Raw genomic sequence first — 19,393 nt, 5'->3', positions numbered from 1 at the left:
ATCAGGGTTAACATTTAGTCTTTTTAGCTGTAACCACCAGGGCCGCCGCACATTGCATTTCGTTATTATTATTTATTTATTTTTAAACGCTATTTAAAATAGTTCTTCTGCATTTCCTTTCACTGCTCTCCTCCGTCTCTCTGTCACTTGTGTCTCGCTCACATACACACACACACACACACACACACACACACACACACAAACACAAACACACACACACACACACACAGAGCTCCTCCCACCGTGCGGTGTTTGGTGTTTTTTAAGCCCCCAAAAGTCACCTTCCAGGCACTGCGGCAATGGTTATGTTTAAGGTTACGGTGAGGGTTAGTGCCTGTAAGGCGACGTTGGAGGCTTAAATCACCATCGATCCCACTGTGCACACAGTGTCTGTCTCCGTCAAGGAGAGAAGACGGCTGGCGAAATTCACGAGTTCACGAAAGGTTGGTATCTATCTCGTGAACACCTTTACACAATCACACATTCACCGACCCAAATCTTAGCAAACAAGCGATTGTGCCTGCTTTAGAAAGTTAACTAGTCGCAAGTTTGCGGTAAAATGCAGTTGGGTTGTCGAGGTCGAAACACTATATGTAGCAGCTGTGAATCAAATAAACATATTATAAACAATGTTATGTCATTTTTTTACTCTTACACTGAATGAGTATTGAAAAGTATTTTCCGCGACTGAAAAAGTGTTGAGGATGAGGACCGGTCTGAACCAGAGGTATCAGTCTGAAACAGAGCTCAACAGTCCCACCAGTGTAAATAGTTATGTTATTAATTTTCAGGCTTCGACCAGTGAAAGACAGGGGAGAGAAAGAGATAGATTCGTTAGGCATTGAAGTAGGAGAGGAGGACAGCATCCAACTGCGTGCATCTCTCTCTCTCTCTCTCTCTCTCTCTCTCTCTCTCCACCCCTCACCCACCCACCGCCACAAGTTGCTTCCTAATATGTGGGAAACACTGAGACCTTTTCCACGGCAGACATGTTGACATGTCATAGCAGCAAAAGCACAGGTGTATTCAAAACAAAAATAAGGGGGCATTCAACTTAAAAAAGGGCCTTTTTTAAAAAAAAAAATGGGGGCTCCCCACAAAAAAAGAAAAAAAAAAAAGAAGAGGTCCTGGTATTAAACCATTACTGATGGCTGCATTCCACTTAGGGAGGCCCTGGTATTAAACCATTACTGATGGCTGCATTCCACTTAGGAGAGGCCCTGGTATTAAACCATTACTGATGGCTGCATTCCACTTAGGAGAGGCCCTGGTATTAAACCATTACTGATGGCTGCATTCCACTTAGGAGAGACCCTGGTATTAAAACATTACTGATGGCTGCATTCCACTTAGGAGAGACCCTGGTATTAAACCATTACTGATGGCTGCATTCCACTTAGGAGAGGCCCTGGTATTAAACCATTACTGATGGCTGCATTCCACTTAGGAGAGGCCCTGGTATTAAACCATTACTGATGGCTGCATTCCACTTAGGAGAGGTCCTGGTATTGTTCATGCTGACTCACTGAAATAGCTTACTGGGACACTTGATGTAATTGAGCCATCGTTAAGGTTATCAATGTCAGCTGGGCTCTTCCTACTATGACAAGTCAACATCTCTGCTGTGAAAAAGGTCCACACTAAAGTAGTATTTGTGTGTTACTGTGTTTATGGCTTAGGTTTCTATGGTAAAGGTGAGTCATCACATCACAGTCAGAAAGCAGCATCAGTGAAGAAAAGGGTAACGGCTGCACACTTTAAAATGTTTTTGAAAAATTGGAAACTACACCCATACATTATGCTCCCACGCAGACTGATCTATGCTTCTAGGAAACTCTTTCCTAGAAGTTACGTGGGTTCCAAAATGCAGCCTTTTTGGGGGATTTTTGTGGCCCAAAATGCCTGTTTTTTTGCAACAGCTTTTGTAAAATAGTTCCACATTTTTGTTGCGCAATAATAAATCTTTTTTTTTTTAATAAAAGAAAACTTGTTTCAGGGAGAATCAAACTACTCTGGACTGATTGTTCCAAGTAACCTTACCAAAATGGCTCAGGATGCTGCAAATGCTGGTAGTCCCTCTATATAATATGAAAATGGCTGATGGATTTAAGACACACAATAATAACTTGATGATGTTCACATTTTCAGAACAAACTCAGCTTTCTGTATAGTGAGGCCCAAATCTCTCCTAGAGCAATGTGTAAAGAGATCATTTGGCCCTCTGTCCTCTGTCATTTCCCATCCTGGCCTACGCCACACATTCACATTCACTCACGGTTTGATAAAGTAGTCTACCGGTTATTGGCCTTTAACTTTGTATTGCACTAAAGATAACAAGCGGAGCTGTCCTCAACTCAAACATCCAGAAACAATTGACCGTTAACTAATCAAAGTATATAGAAAAAGCACATAAAAAATAACAACAATCCAGACTTGTGTTGTGTGGGCAGCTGTACTGTAATTAAACAGGTTGAAGTCCTACCTGAGCTCCAGAGCAACATGAACAGCACCCGTACACAAGCCATGTCCAGTTGGTCATCGTCTTCACGTACTGTCTCTTGATCTTATATGTGTCTTTCAGCTCTCCCCGGATGTGCAGTTTCCTCTCTCATCTTTTAATCTCCTCATCAGGTTTCTCCGATCGCCAACAGGAAGCTGCTAGTTCAAGTGACCTTGTCACTGAAAGGTTAGTCATGCCTCAAAATGACTTGATTTCATTCACAAAGTTTTTATTTGACAGATTATAGCCCGGCCATAACTTTTTACCTGTAGAAATACCTTTTTTAAAGATGCAATACAACTCATAAACTTTTGCATTTGCCGAAAAGTGATCGCAGCTCCTACTTTGTTTTTTAAAGGGGTGATAGAATGATTATATAGAGTCTTTTACATTGTTCCTTAAGGTCTCCTAATGGGGTATGTAACATTGGTTGGGCTGAAAATTGCCCAAATGCTATTTTATTAGGCCCTTAACTACCCTGTGAATATGGCTCTATTTGGAACAAGAGCTTTTCTTCCAAATATTGTATGCTCATGAATATTCAGAATGAGCTGCGCGCTGATTGGTTTGAGCAAACTACATAGAAACACATGGGAGACTCAACAGCAGGACTCATATTTCAGACACTGCAAAGTTATACATTGTTTGTCGGGCTATTTAGTTATTAAATTCACTTCTGAGACTTTTTTTAAGCGAGAAATCAACTATATAAAGCTCAAATATGGGCCGTTTTATGAAAATGTATGGCTAATTTCAAATTTGGTAAGACTGTGTGTCGGAGTTGAGCCGCCGGTGCTGCCTCGCAACCCGGCCTGCCTTCCTTCACAGACCCCGGCCTGCTATGAGGTACTTGGAGCTCCGTCACGGCTGGCAGCCCACAGCAGGGACTACCAACACCGCTGCCCTGACAGAGCTCCAGGGCCTGCATCTCCTCTCTTCCTGCTAGCTAAATGGCCCGTTATGTGAGAGTGAAAGCGCGGTCAGCGAGCTTGTTACACCAGCAATCTCTTACCACATGTTACACACATGTCACGCCACTTATACAACATCTACCTAAATGTCTTATAAAGCTAACAACGGTGTCCGATTTCAAGTTAATGAATATTTGTGAAGACTAGGTGTTTTGTTAGCTGCGACTGTACCTTCAATCCTAGCTATGTGTAGCTAGTTACAAATCACGGATAGTTAGCTTCATTTTCGGCGTAATTCGAGTATATTTACAGTTTGAATTTCGTCACGCCACTTATACAACATCTACCTAAGGGTCTTATAAAGCTAACAAAGGTGTCTGATTTCAAGTTAATTAATATTTGTGAATTCCAGAGGAATTCTAAGAGGAGGCTAGCTAGCTCTCATTGATAGAGCTACATCCAGCAGCAGGCTCTATCAATGAGACTCGCGGACAAGCAGCGTTTATTTCCCCAATCGTTTGTTTAAATAACTCAACACATTATAATTACACACATTTTAAAATTAACTGGAATCTGTGGTAAGAGATTGCTGGCGTAACAAGCTCGCTGACCGCGCTCTCACTCACACACACCTGGCATTTGGAAGAGGGGAACTGCAGGCCCTGGAGCTCTGTCAGAGCAGCGGCGTTTCGTAGTCCATTAGCCCAAAACGGTGACTTTGCGCGGGTATGAAGTGCCGCGGGCTGCCAGCCGTGACGGAGCTCAATCGAGCTCACAGCAGGCCAGGCGGCGAGGCAGCTACACAGGTAGCACTGGCCGCTGAACTCCGACACACAGTCGGACAAAATTTGCAATTAGACATACATTTTTGTAAAGCGGCCCATATTTGACCTCTTGATTGTTGATTTCTCGCATAAAAAAGTCTCAGAAGTGAATTGAATGGTAAAATAGCAGATGAACAATGTATACTTCATAATTTCTGAGATCTGCCCGACCTAGATTCAGAAGACTAACTGATCTCAGGTCAGTTGTGTAGCCTATGCAAATGTTGGGGCATGACAAAGAGAGAGACTAGAGCCAAATGAGGAGGAGCCCAATAGTTGACGTCAACTAGGCGGCTTGTTGAGATTTGCCCGTTTTCAGAGGCAGTTTCAAATTGTGAGATTTGCAGAGAAAAGAGGTGTCAATGGGATTTAGAGGTTCTACGTATGTCCTAGTTACCCACTAAAATTTCATAATTCAACTATGACAAGGTAAAATCGGTTTTGCATTCTATCTCCCCTTTAAAGGCTGTTTCTGCCTCAAAATATCTTGATTTAATGATTGAGGGGTTACATCTGACTGATCATAGCCCACCCTGAACTTTACTTTACCTGTTGAAATACCTTTTTAAAGGACCAATACATCCAGAAACACACACTTTTTCATGTAGGTTATGGAAGTGGATAAACACGCTCCCACTGACAGCAATCAGTTTTTAGCAGATGTTCACTTTTTGGCATGGCACCGGCAAAAGTGTGAAGCCTGAAGGGGAAAATATTAAAATTATAACTTAGCCCCATTTAAAAGAATTATGTGTATTGTTTTCTGCTTTAAATACAGTTTAGTATATGTCCATTGGTTGCCAGTTTCTTATGCGATGCATTTTAAAATCCTACTCATTACTAACAAGGCTTTGCAGGTCCAGAGTACATGAGTCAACCTTTAGACGTTCTAAAAGACAGAAGGAAATGTTTGTGACAAGAGATAATTCAGACCTTAGGACTGTTTATCAGTTTCTTATCCCAGTTTGTCATCCTCTTCTCTGATCAGCAGTCTCAGCAGTGAAGCCTCCTTATCTTTTGAATATTAAACACTCAGCTTGAACTTGAACGCTGCTCCATTTGGTTGTTAACTGTGCATGGCAGCTGTAGTTAACTTCAATTACAACAAATAAAAAAAGTGGAATAAATATATCAAATCCTATATAGAAACAGATCAAACTGCTCCTGCAGAATCCTCCATTTCTCCACTGTCAACACGTTTTGAGATTTTATTGATGAATGAATCTGCTGTATTGTTAAAAACCTAAAGATTCTAAACATTACACGAGTTTCGGGATGTTTTATTTTAGGAATTATGCACATCTTAACAAATCTTTGCTTGCCACAGCATTTAAACTCTTTGACTTCATAACCCCGGCCAGTTCTGATTATTGGGGGGGTTGTAACCCCCCCATACCCCCGTAAATTATGTCGAGGACAACGTCTTAGCAGCTGAGTTCAATAAAAATAATTTCATTCAGCAGGTTGATGAAATAAAAAATTGCAGGAGCTGCTGTTTGTAGGACTGTTGACAGCTGTGTTTAAGTGCATTAAATCCAGAAAGAATCAAAGAGCAGCTCCGAAAACACACAGATGTACTGTTATTTATGGTACTTTAGTAAAGGTTGTATTGTACAAGTAAAAATAATAAAGGTGACGATCAAAAGTAAATATTAACAAGTCATGAAATCAATCAATGAAACAAAGCAGTGACTTTTGTATTAAAGTTTATTAAACTAAAAATCAGCATCAGTGATAAACCAAACAAAAAAGTGAGAATAATTGTGTTTATATATATTATTTAACTGTTCTACTACTCACTAGTAATAAAATGTTATTAATAATATAAATTTGGTATTCTGTATATTGTCGCTGCCAGGCAGAAACCTTGTATCTTATATTTTTATAAAGCGTTCTGTCCCCCTTTATGTCTGTCTGTCAGTCTGTCTGTGGGTTTTTACAAATATTTAAACAGCGATGAGGCAGTTTTATCTGACTTTTTTTTCAAAGGTAAGTAGCTCAATAAAATGTCTTCAAATTAGTATTTTTTTTAAATTCCTGAAAAGCAACAGTTTTGGACATACAAGGTTTTCGCCCGACAGCGACGATGTGTAAGAGAGCCTTTAATTAGTCATGTTGTCATATGTACATCAATTACAGAAAAGCAATCACTGAAATGAAATTCTTAGATCTCAGGCTGCCTCCAATAACGCTCATTAAATGTGTTTAAAAAGAAAATCATTAAAGAAAAGAGAATCCAAAACTTAAAATAGCGCAAAGTTAAAATATGAAGCTGAGTATAATGTGTAAAATATCAAAAATAATATATATATTAGTGGTTGACAGGTATTACAAAGCAAGCATATAACTTTTGTCTTTGAAGAAAGAAAACCTTAAAATACAGCATCTGTCTCTGATCAGGTTCAAGAGAACCACATAGGTCTGGGCCGGGTTTGGGTCTCATTTAAGGTCCGTGCAGAACTCTAGCAGTTACACATGGGGGGGGTGTAAAGATTACCAGCATCTTTGATTCACTGATGCATTTACAGTTTTCCTAGCCGTTATACCCAAGCCGTTTAGGGCAGCACCTAAGCTGAATGTGCTCTAGCTTTTCCAATGTTGTAGACACATACAGTATATGATAATAATAATAATAATGGTCCTGAATTATGTTAAATTGCATATTTTATTGTAAAATGGTATCAGTTTCTTGAGGGTTGGTGTCTCAGAGCCTTTAAACCACTTCCAAATGTGTTTAAAAAAAACATGAAATTAGTCAGTTACAAACTTTTTTCAGCGGGTAGAAAAGTTACTCTTCTTAGTCTGAGTGTGCAGATAACCTCTGTCTAATATTTTTGACTGTTTTTTTATCTGAATGTTTAAGGAGCACCCTGGAGATGCTTCTCTTTCCCTCTGGGCTACGGCCACTTCATCCTCTCTGGCCTTCAGACCTGGAGCCCACGAGAACACGATCCTAAATCTCACTGTTCTTCACTCGTCTCAGCTTGTGTTTTCTGCTGGCCTGGAAACACATGATAGCAAACATGGGTTGTTATTGGTCTCTTCTAACTAAATATTTGATGCTAAAAACCCTGATTAATTGAACCCAAGCTTCCCCTGAATAAAGATGTGCAGTACCTTCGAGGTGACGCAGAGGGCAGTGATGAGTGACATCATACCCAGCAGGAGGACAACAAGTCTGATGATCAACTCGGATAGAGAAGCTGAAACAGATTTAAAATCATCACTGTCTGATCATTTTAATCAAAGGTAAAGCTGCAGAGTTTGTCACACATATTTAACCTGAATTAGACAAGCTTTGACTGTAAATTGTGTTAAGAAAGTCAGTGTGACCTTTCCCTGTTTGACTCAGATTCTCTGTGAAGTTACCTGCAGGAGTGAGATGGAGCGGCCGGCTCTCAGAAGAGAAGTTATGGGAGAAAACGTAGAGGTGATAAACACAGCGGTACTCCCCTCGGTGGGTGGAGTCTGCAGCAGAGAACAGGAAGTGGGCCGAGTGATTGACAGCTGGCAGGGTGTAGTTCTGTGCTGGGTCAGGGGTGGGGACGATGAGCTTGAAGGAGCCTCCTGGGTACTGTGGTCTGACGGAGCACCTGATGGTGAAGATGGAGCCCATGAGCACCTGGAGCCTCCGCTGCTTGGCCTTGTAGACCGCGTCAGGGGAGGGAGAGGGGGAGATGTTTGGCTGAGCCAGCAAATCTGTTAAAGAAATAGGAGATTAAACTAAACTAAGCCATGACAATAGAGCCCAAAGAACTGAATCAATGGCATGTCATGCATCGTGTTTCTGATCAAAGTGACATCAATCTCCTCCAGGTGAAATGTTCAGGAACCAGACAGGAAGAGAGACTGAGGATCTTTAAATTCTAAAATATTCATTTATTTTCTTAACTGCTCATCCTGCTCTCATTGATCTGGGCAACCCTTATGAATGAGTTCATGTGATATCGTACAAAACCCTATGCACAACAATTAGTATGATATCCTACGGAATTAGGCAACTGCCGGCCCATCACATTACGACCGGTCGCATGACAATTAAGTTTAGTGGTCATTAGAGTTAAATTTAGCCGAGAAAAAAAGATGACTGTGAGCCAGCTACAGAGAACCATGAGGCTCTGGCTAAACTCATTGTTGAGTTTAGCCGAGAAAAGGTGGCCGTCATGCCGCAACGACTGTTAAGTTTATAAACCAAAACAACTAGTTAGGATTAGAATAAAGATTGTGGTTTGGGTTAAAGCACCAGTTCCATTAAGTAGTACTTCCGGGACATGAACATCCATTTCCTGGGTGAAAGTTTTGTTGTCTAAAGTTATCAGACTCTGTTGCCCCCCTGTAGCATGTTTGGTTAAGCTGTTTGGTGTTTTGAGCCTCCAACATCGCCTTCCAGGCTGCGCGGCAATGGTTATGTTTAGGGTTAAGGTTAGGGTTAGCTGCCTGGAAGGTGACGTTGGAGGCTTAAAACACCATCGAGCTTTGGTTAATCGCGGTCAAATTACTGAGGTTGCCTGGGAAATTTAGGCTATACTATTTAGGCTAGGCTACTATACATGCATTACCTGCAGGCCTAGGCCATTTCATTACATAATTCCTAAAGGAGATCTTCTCACACTCAAAACACACATTTATTGATTTAGGGTAGGTTAGAGGAATCGCTGCCTTCCACATATTAAGTAGCCTAGGAATGCCTCGCAATCTTTGGGCACACTCACCGCATTGCAGCGTCATTTTTTTATTTAATCTCCGTCCCGCTCCCGCCCACTCCCGTTGATTTCTATGCTCTATTCCATCCCTATCACATTACCAACAGTGAAATTAACTCCCGTACTGCGGGACTCCTGCGGGAATACCGAAAAAATTCACCTCTAGTCACCCTCTAACCCCGACCTCATCCCTACGAGGATCTTCCCTCTTATACAGCAACAGTCAATGTGGAGCATACAGCAAGGAATGTGTGGAATACATACAAATTACAGTGCATTACTTTTCGCATAACTGTGTACGAATGGTTCATGAGAACAGCCTGATCTGGGTCCAGGTTGAGATGGCAACAGGCCAACCAAAGCAATGTAACCACATTTATCATAGAAGTCATAAATGGTGTTACCTGAGCAGGTAATTTCCAGGATAGAAGAACTGTACGTAGTGTCGGTTACCACACATTCCTTCAGTGCAGATTTAGACTGAACACAGGACGAGTTGATTGACCACACAGGAGGGGCTGAATATCTACCATGTATATCTACCATAACTATTTCATTGTAATAAATACTTGTTGGAACAGCAGAACCACAGTCCAGTTTTCGACACACTGCATCTGCAGACATCTGGTTCCATTTGAAATCCATTGCAACCACTTGTCTCCACTCTCTGTGGTTTTTCATCTCCAGTTTACCAGCGCAGCGGCTGGGCTCTCCCACCAACCTGATATAATCTGGACCTAACCAGAGACATGAGAATAATTAGTAGAGGAAGTCAGCCAGTGCAGCAAATCAAAGCTACAGCTCCTCTACTCTACCTGAGCAGGTGAGTCCAACAGCTTTGCCAGAAGAGCAGGTGTTTCTATCTGAGCTGTCACAGTCCAGCAGAGCAGACTCATGGCCTCTACACTGGAACTCTTTGGTCCACACTGGAGCCTCCATGTCTCCATAGAGCGCCCCCTGGAGGACTGAAGGAGCCCCACAGCCAAGCTCCCTGCAGACCACCTCTGCCTCCTGTAGGTCAAAGTCATCTTCACACACTGAGGACCACGACTGGGTAGACTGGGTAGACTTCACCTCCAGTCTGCCTGAACAGAAACTCGTCCCATTCACCAGCCTGACAGTCTGAGAGTCTGGAAAGTGTCAGAAACAGAACAAAGATGAATCATTGTAAAGATTTATTAACAAAGAATATGTTTACGGCGTTACTCTCTAACTGTGACTTTTTGGGACCGATTGGTGGGATTGCTGGAGCAAGACGATTGGGATTGGTTTTAAGAAAGGCAAACAACCCAGAGAGTTGTTTTCTCCTATTCCAGAATGTATTTGTGGTGTCGCTAGACCTTACTCCAGAGCGCAATCTGGCAATGTGAGACTATCTAGTATCAAACATACTTCTCTATCCTTTAACAGTTTAAACAACAGATGTGTTACAGGTCGAGACACTGGAAAGATTATCATAAATAGCCTTACCTGAGCAGGTTATCTCTGTGGTGGTAAAGGAATATGTAAAGTCTGTAAAACATTTCAAAAGTGAAGATGCATTACAGTCAGATGTGATTCCCCAAGATTCTCTTGGTATCTGGTTTTGCCTTCTGAGTGAAAGAGCAAAGCCACAGCCCAGCTCTCCACACACCACGCCTGCTAATCTCAGGTTCTGGCTCCAGTCAGCCACTGGTTTCCATTCGTCCCGGTGCTTCATCTCCAGTGTGCCATCACACCGGCTGGCTCCTCCAACCAGCCTGACAACACCAGGTTCTGGGTACAAACAAGACAGCAGCTTTGGTAACACTTCATACTTAAAGAAACCATGTACCTTCATATGTTAGCATCCAGGATTTAATGCTAAGTTTTTTTTTTCACGTCCAGTCGGTCAAGTGAAAAAAAATGCCCAAAGTAAAAAATGCTGGCCCCTATACAAATTGTTGTTTTTTAGGAAAAGAACATTTAAAAAAAGTACATTGAAAACAAAACAAACTTTTTTTACTTTGACAAAAAAAACTTTTAAAACCCGCCAAAAAACGGCCAAACACGAAAACGTCAAAAAAGCAACCAAAGCGTCAGGCACCAACTCAATTCTTGAACATTCAAATTGAATCATTCACCAAGCGTTCTCCATTGGGGGGTAAGAGAACAATAATGTAATTTATTTATGCCTGAACAGACATCATCGTATCAATTGCTCATAAATTACATAAATGGCATTATTACAAAGCTATTTGGTCCGTTGTGGCAATGCTGCCGAATATCCAGAAGTTAAAGCACGAGAAAGAACAATTTTTGCTGAGTTTTGTTGGTGGCCATGAAAAAAAGTTTGATTTTCCAGCTTGCTGCGTTAGTGGTGAAGGAGTTGGCTAAGGCTAACGCTAGCGATGCTAATGCTAAATATAAGCCTTGTCAGTCTCCCCTCTTGTTGCACCTGCACATGACATACATCACGACCAAACTTTAGCAATTGATTATGGCAGATCCAGAGTGGCTCTGGACAGATCCAATAGTTTTAAACTTCAACAGAGTACCTGCCTTCAAGGAAGTTAACACTTGTTGTGAGAGCCATTTGGGTTTATGTTTATTATTTGTTGCTGTTAAACCTCCCGCCACTAGGGATAGCCAGGGCGCTGTCCATTTGGCTGGGACAGAGGTGATTTAATCAATGTTCAATTGGGAACAGGTGGTGGCAGGAGAAGGGTGCAAACTGTTTTTGACCGTGCAGCATGGTATGAGCAGGAAAGTGGAATTAATGTGTTTGTGTTTTGATGTTTACACATATAAATGGACTCAATGTATGGGAACTGCCTAAGTGTAAAATAAATGCTTACTGGCGATGTTTGACATTGGCTCACATAGTGCACGCATCTTAAATAGTTCAATTATCCACCCAGCACTCATAGTGGACGTTTTTTGAGTAGCAAAGGGTCCCTACACTTGTTAATGGGGAGTAGCCAGACTCTGTGTACAAATGAACTGGACCAGAGTCTGGTAGGACCAGGCTAATGGACCAGAGTCTTGTAGGACCAGGCTAGTGTACCAGAGTCTGGTAGGACCAGGCTATATATATATATATATATATATATATATATATCATAAGTGGTTGGTTTTTAAATTTGCTGTCATGAGACCATTATAATTGTGTCATCAATATTTTCTTTGACCTTAAGTAGAGTGAAACAATTTGGACTTGTCATAAAGATGTCACAAAGTTTGATTACACTGTCAAATGCTTTTGTACATTAACGATGTCATGAATATCTTCTTTGACTTCATGAACTGAAACCATTTGAACTTTTCATTAAGATGTTGTGAAGTTTATATGACCAGTTTGACAACAGTGAATGCAGTACTGAGGTGATTTATTAAGTTTTGAAATGATAGCTTTAGGTTAGCTACTTGTTGTAACAGCTAACTGTAGTTAACTGCCCTTAGCTATTAAGCTTGTTTTGCTGTAGGCTACACTGTATTCCCTGTCATCAAGATGGCCTTTGAAGACTAATCAATGAGTTTCACCCTGCCTAAACCTAACCGCTAACATTACGCATTTTAACAGAAGGAGAAACACTTTTTGATGGGGGGGACAGACTTCACCACAACACCGGTCCAACTAACGTTAGCTTACTGTAATTAACTGCTGTTAGCTACTCTTTGTTGGACCGGTGTTGTATCAAAGTCTGTTAGTGGTTACTTTAGCAAAAAGTGACGTTAGCCTAAAGCTATCTTTCCAAAACTCTGTACTCAATTGACACAATTATAATCATAGAATGTAAAAAAAAAAAAAAACTCACGTTAAAAAATCCAAACTTCACAGCAGAATTAAACATGTTTACAGCCTTTGACAAAAAAGGTTTTGACCTCTATAGGTAATTTCCCCCTTCATGACAACTGTACAGGGTAGGAATTTTTTTTAATAATTCCCCCGTTTAGTTAAATTAAATTAAGATGCATATGTACACAAGGTACAATAAGGTATTTTAGAAAAATATCCTAACATCATATATAGGCCTACATATTTTAATTTTTTTAACCTTTATTTATCCAGGTAAGTTGATGACAACAGTTACACATTCATGGAAGCTGCCCAGTGTAACCACTGTCTGATTTGCTGGCCACTGAGCACTTAAGGTGGTGGTAATGAGGAAAATCGTTTGAAAATTCAGCGAGAAATTATTACTTTAATTGTGGATAAACCTCCTGCCTGGATAGACGCGTGCATAAGGAGGCGCGGCATGTCCTTCCCAAAATGGCAGCAGCGCCAACGTATCGCGCCAATGAACAGCAGCGGCCAATGCGGCATAATGCTCTCATCACAACCAATGTAAAAACCAACAACTTATGGCAGTTTAATGTAATGTTAATACATAAAAAAGTAAATAGTTTATTTAACTTTGATAATTAGGCCTGCTATGACATATTTCTGACAGGTTTTGTTGTCTTGCTTAATGTCAAGTTGTCATAACAGAGACGTAGCTTCTAACAAAACTGAATGGACTTAATCCAAACAGAAATTAAGTAATGTGACAGGTTGCCAGTCAATCACAGGGCTGTGACATAGAGACACATTCACACCTCACACATTGGTTGATTGATTGATTTATAAATGTTTCCTCCTACCTGAGCAGGTGAGTCCAGCAGCTTTGCCAGAAGAGCAGGTGTTTCTATGGGAGCTTTCACAGTCCAGCAGAGCAGACTCATGGCCTCTACACTGGAACTCTTTGGTCCACACTGGAGCCTCCATGTCTCCATAGAGCGCCCCCTGGAGGAATGAAGGAGCCCCACAGCCAAGCTCCCTGCAGACCACCTCTGCATCCTGCAGGTCAAAGTCATCTTCACACACTGAGGACCACGACTGGTTAGACTGGTTAGACTTCACCTCCAGTCTGCCTGAACACAGACTAGTCCCATTCACCAGCCTGACAGAGTCTGGAGAGAGAGAGAGAGAGAGAGAGAGAGAGAGTAACTCACGTTATTGTTTGTCAGATGAAATAACACTAAACCAAATGAGACACATTCTAAAGTTATTTGTTAAACTGCTTTCTGACTTTACAGTTGACTTTTAAATGATTTCAATTTCACGTACAGAGAGAGAGAGCGAGAGCGAGAAAGAGAATATCTTAAATTTATCTCTTCAATCCAATGTACACTGCTGAGTACAGGAAGTGTAGTCTAAAATAGTTAAAATCTTCTGTTCTTTATCTGTGTGTTTATTAATTCCAGTTTAGATCATGCACACATGATCTCTATTCTGTCCTTCACCACAGTGACAAAGAAAGAAACTAAACAGTGTAAAGGTACCGACACTGACCTGAGCAGGTGATCTCCAACTTGGAAGAAGACAAGTCTGGGTTTTTGAATAAGTGTACATAGTCTGCCAAGCATTGAACATCAGGGAAACCTCGTATTGTTCGTTGTGAAACAACAGAACCACAGTTGAGCCGTCTACATATTTTAGCTGCAGTTGCCAGGTTCCACTCATACTGGTCATCTACTGGTGTCCCATACGGGTCATGCAATGCTGTCCCGTATTGGTTATTCTGGTCATTCACTGGTGGTTTCCTAAACGGGTCATACTGGTCATTCACTGGTAGCCCATCTACAACGATGGGCTGTAGGCCGATATGGGACTCAATTGGTTTATTCTCAAACCTTCTGAAAGGGTTATACGGCGATTTCCACTCTCCCTGGAGTTTCATCTCCAGTCTACCAGCACAGCGGCTGGCTCCTCCCACCAACCTGATGTCATCAGTCACTGCTGAACATAGACACAAACATCAAGTTATTTCTATTTATAAAAGAAATGGGCAAAACAAGTTATTGGTTTCTTGTTCTGAATTGTGTGAGCCCAGAGCGCTGAGGAGAGGACAAGAAAAAAAGATGACAATAAAGAGTTTTAATTTAGCAAGGAAAAAGGAAACTTAAATTCATGAATCTTCAGCTATAATGTGCTAATTATGTTTGTGCTCTTGTCGAACAAAACAGACTGGCCAAGAACTGTGTGGCTCTGCAGCTCTGGGTGATTGTTTCTACTTAAATAGAAAATAATATTTATTAGTTACCTCTTCATATTCTACTTATTACAGCTGTTTGGATGCACATGTAATGTTTTACAGCTTGTCACATCGTTCACATAAAGCTTGCATTACAAACGAGATAAAGTAATAATAATAATAACTTTACTAATATAGCACCTTTAACAGACTGTCTGTTAACCTTTTGACAGACAAAGCAAAGCAAATCAAACAACAGAGAGAGCAACGCTCTGTGTTGTTTTAAGCCCCCAATGTCTCCTTCCAGGCAGCGCTGCGACCGTTGACTTCAAGGCACCTAACCCTAACCTTAACCATAACCATAACCATAACCATTGCCTAATCCTAGTGCCTTCCAGGTAGCGCTGCCTGGAAGGAGACGTTGAGGGCTTAAAACACAGATAAACGAGCTCAATAGTGGGGCCAAACAATAGCAAGCAAAAATGTGGGTAAAAAAACAAAAAAAAACATGACAAAAATAAATATATAACATATAAATACATGCAATAAAATAAATAAAAAATCAAGAGCAATAAAAGATTTTAAAAAAGAGACAACTTCACATGAAAGCAAGTCTATAAAAATAGGTTTTAGGAAGTAATTTACAACAGTTCACCAAGGACACTTTGACTTGGGACTGCAGGGACTGGAATCAAACCACCATCTTTCCGAATGGTAAGCGACCCCTCTACCACCTGAGCCACAGCCCTTGAGATTTTAGACATCAAGTCATCAGTCAACATCACTGCTATGTAGCTAGGAGCTAGACCCAGACAAGCTTTAAAATTGATCAGTCAAATCTTAAAATCAATTCTAAAAGGAACAGGAAGCCAATGGAGCGAAGCCAGGATTGGGGCGATGTGATGTCATCATGTCATGTCATTACCAAAAAATAAAGGGTAACACTTTACTTGAAGGTATCTATCTACAAAAGAGTGGCATGACACTGTTATGAACCAACCCAGTCTCACGGCAGATTGTGAAATGGTCACGTTATTTAATCTATTTGATTCGTGTACACGGACACGTTTATCTCGTTTGATAATAATCTGGTGGTCAGCACGTTACTATAACTAATACATTATATTTATTATTTCAATGGGAAGCATCTTTCGTGATTACAGCACGACTATGGTAGCGAGTAGTATGAAATGCCGAAAATCCGCGCAGAGAGGTTGGTTACGGCTGGTAGATGGGTCAAACAACACAGGACTTTCACCCCGGAGACCAGGGCTCGTGGGCCGCGTTTGGCGTTTCCTTTCCCCGTTCTTCTTTTCCTAAACCCAACCTCCGTATGGATGCTTCCCATTACGTGCTGACCACCACAAAAAAAATGGCATGAACGTGTCTGTGTACACGAATCAATAGATTAAAAATAACGTGACCATTTCACAAACAGCTGTGAGACCGTGTTGCATGAACACATGACATTGTCATGACACTAACCCTAACAATAACTTGTCATGACAAAAACCCAATGACACTAAAAGAAGCGTTATGTCATAAAAGTTTATGACTTGTTTATGTTTATGACATGTTCATGACAGTGTCATGTCACTCCTATGTAGATACCTTAAAGTAAAGTGTAACCAAATAAAGTCCCCTTAAAAACAAGGACATTTTTCTTCTACACAGTAATTTATTTTCGTGTGTTTTTTTTCTCAGAGGTGGAGGAGAGTACTTCAGTAAAGGTAACAATAGCACAGTGTAGAAATACTCTTGGCTCTCTGTGTCACTTATCCATCATCAAACCAGAGTCCTACCTGAGCTCCAGAGAGACACAAAGACAATCAGCCCTCTGGGATCCATGTCCACTCGCTGATCCTGTCGCTGAGTCTTCTCTGTGTGCTGTCTGTCGCTTCTCTTTATCAGGACAAGAGTCAACTCCAGCCCTCCGACGCACTTCTGCTCATTAAAATAGAATAAAACTATTTCCTGTTCGCCTCTACTTCAGGCCTTCACAAAGCTGTAATGTGGGCTGGTTTCTCTCAGCATGAAATACCTCATTTGGTGACTTATGTAAATTAAAAAAAACAACAACTTAATATTCATACTTAACAGTCATACTTTCCATGATGGTGTGCTGAGTGATGTTTATCTGAATTCACGTGTTTGTGGTCAGGTTTAAAACCTGCCAGTGATGCTGATGATGAGGTTGATTAGGTTAATGGTTTCCACTGTGTGGTCGTGACGAGGACAGATGTGCACAAAGATATTGAGACATGGCAGTTGACAGAAAGTTTCTTTTTCAAAAAAAAAGCAGAGCTACGTTTAGTCTTGCTTCCAGTTTGAAATATGATCAATAAGGGACTACCTGTTCGCAGACAGACTGTGGACAGTTATGCAAACGCTGGTTCTTTAATTCAGTTGTTAGACAGTTCAACGTACAATTTATTATTATTTAAATTATTAGTATTATATTTATAGCAGAAGCATATCTTGTTTTTAAAACGACAACAATCTAAATTAGTAAAACTAAACAAAACATTTTGAACTTGCATATATATATATGGACAAATTTCCAAGTCCATAAGAAAGATGGGACTATATGATTTTGTATTGACTTTTGTAAACTTAACTCTCAGTCAGAGTCTAATGCATATCCGACTCCAAAGCTGGATGACCTCATTGGGCGTGTTGGCCAGGCCCAGTACATCAGCACTTTGGACTTATGCAAGGGGTATTGGCAGGTGTCCCCTTTCCTGGGAAGCCTGACAGCACACAGCCTTTAGAACTCCTCAGGGCCTCTTTCAGTTTACTGTCATGCCATTCAGTCTGCAGGGTGCACGGGCCACTTTCCAGAGACTCATGGACCGGGTCTTGAAGGGGACAGAGTCCTTTTAGCGGCCAACCTGGATGACATTGTCTTACATGGGAGGACCCTTATTAGGGTTTAATATTTTCCCCAAAAATTAGATGAATCAGATCCCGGGAAAAGACGACCCATTTCCTGGGAATTAATTTAGCCCAAGTAATGTATCGATATCATTCAAATATCCGTTCCCAATATCCCAAACTAACATTTTTTTATATTATTTGTATCATTATTAGGGCAAACAAACACAGTTTAAGTCCATTATCAACACCGTTTGCAATGATCAATTCTGCTGCGTGATCAAGTGAGCTGCGTGCGTGACATCTGCTGCAGTGCTAATTATGAAATGCTAGGTGGAATGTCTGTGACTTGTCTTCTGAAAATCTAGGCAACCCTTATAAAAAACAATATTTTACTATAGGGGGATGAGAAAGAGGAGAGAAAATAATATCTCTATTATACACAATATTAGGGAAATATTGGATAATTACCTTTAAAAAATCTTTAATAAACCTGCTCACAACTGTTTATCCTGAGGCCATAACCTGTGATCAGTGTCTGTAATTGATATTCAATAATTCTTGCCAGTTTCTGCTCAGCAGCTTCTGATATTATTGGAGCACAATATTTCATTAGTTTAACACTCTTAATTTGGAGTTGTTTAGTATCAGAGTGATGGCTCAAGTTGGCTCAAGTTGAATACATATTAGTGAGTTAAAAGCCTTCAGTTATGACATATCAGCTCTGCTCTTCTTCATCAGATATGCTGCTTCCTGTACCTTTATGCTGTCTTTTAATCATCTCAATATTATGTGGTTTCAGTCATGAGTCCTATGTTTCCTGCAGGATATGCTAATATAGCACTGCTGTTTTAATATGCTCTAACCACAAAAAAATTCTATCTTTTAATTTAATTTTGAGGTGTTGCAGCATCCGGTAAGTTATTGGACCTGGCTATCCGGACTGGAGTGGAAAGCTGATCCTACCAGCAGGGAGAAAAGTCGAAATCAACACCACAGTAAACCCATTTTACAGCCTATTATATCTTTCCGTGAAGATGTGCTGAGTGATGTTTATCTGACTTCATGTGTTGAGCAACAGTATCAGTTTGTGGTCAGGTTTTTAAAAACCGCCCCTGATGCTGATGATGAGGTTGATTAGGTTATTGGAGTGTTTGTCACGAGGACAGATGTGCACAAAGATGTTGAGACATGGCAGTTGGCAAATACACATTTTACTGCAAATTAGATGACAGGATCATAATTTAATCAAATAAAAGTCATCTATCATGTGGCATTTTATTACTTTTGGAGTTATTTTCAGACGTTCTATGCTATGACTTTTTTTCGACATACTATATTATAAGTTGTCGCAGAGTCAAAAATGTTTGATGCTAAGAGCCTTTACTAATGGCTACTGCTACAGTGGCTGCTGCTACCACTGCTATCTCTACCACTCTATCCACCCCGGCCTGTGAGAGCTGCATCGGTTTCAATGGCGACAGTGCACTGCTACTTAACCCTTGTGTGGTCCTTTGGGTCCCAGTGACCTGAAGGACAACACAAGGTTATGTACTTCCGTTTACTTTGTTGAGAATTGCTCTCTAAACCCTGTTTCTTGTAAAGT

At 40.8% G+C, this 19,393-nt stretch overlaps 1 protein-coding gene and 1 long non-coding RNA gene across 6 annotated transcripts; one reads left to right on the top strand and one right to left on the bottom strand.

Annotated features, from left to right (window-relative positions):
• Positions 1-300: 300 nt before the first annotated feature.
• LOC120547199 lies at positions 301-7,688 on the top strand. Of its 2 annotated transcripts, none has more exons than XR_005637037.1 (4): positions 301-443; positions 2,582-2,686; positions 7,099-7,484; positions 7,601-7,688. It is a non-coding gene; the product is annotated as an uncharacterized LOC120547199 (long non-coding RNA). The 2 variants fall into 2 exon arrangements; XR_005637036.1 differs by having other exon boundaries at positions 7,588-7,668.
• On the bottom strand, positions 5,925-16,929 carry LOC120547173 (scavenger receptor cysteine-rich type 1 protein M130-like). Of its 4 annotated transcripts, XM_039782666.1 has the most exons (10): positions 16,716-16,928; positions 14,573-14,678; positions 14,232-14,482; positions 13,541-13,849; positions 10,409-10,693; positions 9,754-10,068; positions 9,343-9,675; positions 7,605-7,934; positions 7,353-7,438; positions 5,925-7,236 (listed from the first exon to the last, which is right to left on the bottom strand). In XM_039782666.1, the coding sequence occupies exons 1-10, from the start codon at positions 16,759-16,761 to the stop codon at positions 7,189-7,191; spliced, it is 2,109 nt and encodes a 702-aa protein (XP_039638600.1). In that variant the 5' UTR covers positions 16,762-16,928; the 3' UTR covers positions 5,925-7,188. The 4 variants fall into 4 exon arrangements, with proteins under 4 accessions (XP_039638600.1, XP_039638592.1, XP_039638586.1 ...); XM_039782658.1 differs by having other exon boundaries at positions 14,232-14,675; positions 16,716-16,929; XM_039782652.1 differs by having other exon boundaries at positions 14,232-14,678.
• Between the last annotated feature and the right edge of the window lie 2,464 nt (positions 16,930-19,393).

The sequence above is a fragment of the Perca fluviatilis genome, chromosome 2 (assembly GCF_010015445.1).
Source record: "Perca fluviatilis chromosome 2, GENO_Pfluv_1.0, whole genome shotgun sequence".
NCBI classification, from domain to species: domain Eukaryota; kingdom Metazoa; phylum Chordata; class Actinopteri; order Perciformes; family Percidae; genus Perca; species Perca fluviatilis.
The sequence above is the reverse complement of the archived record's forward strand: the minus strand, read 5'-3'. Positions and strand labels throughout refer to the sequence as shown.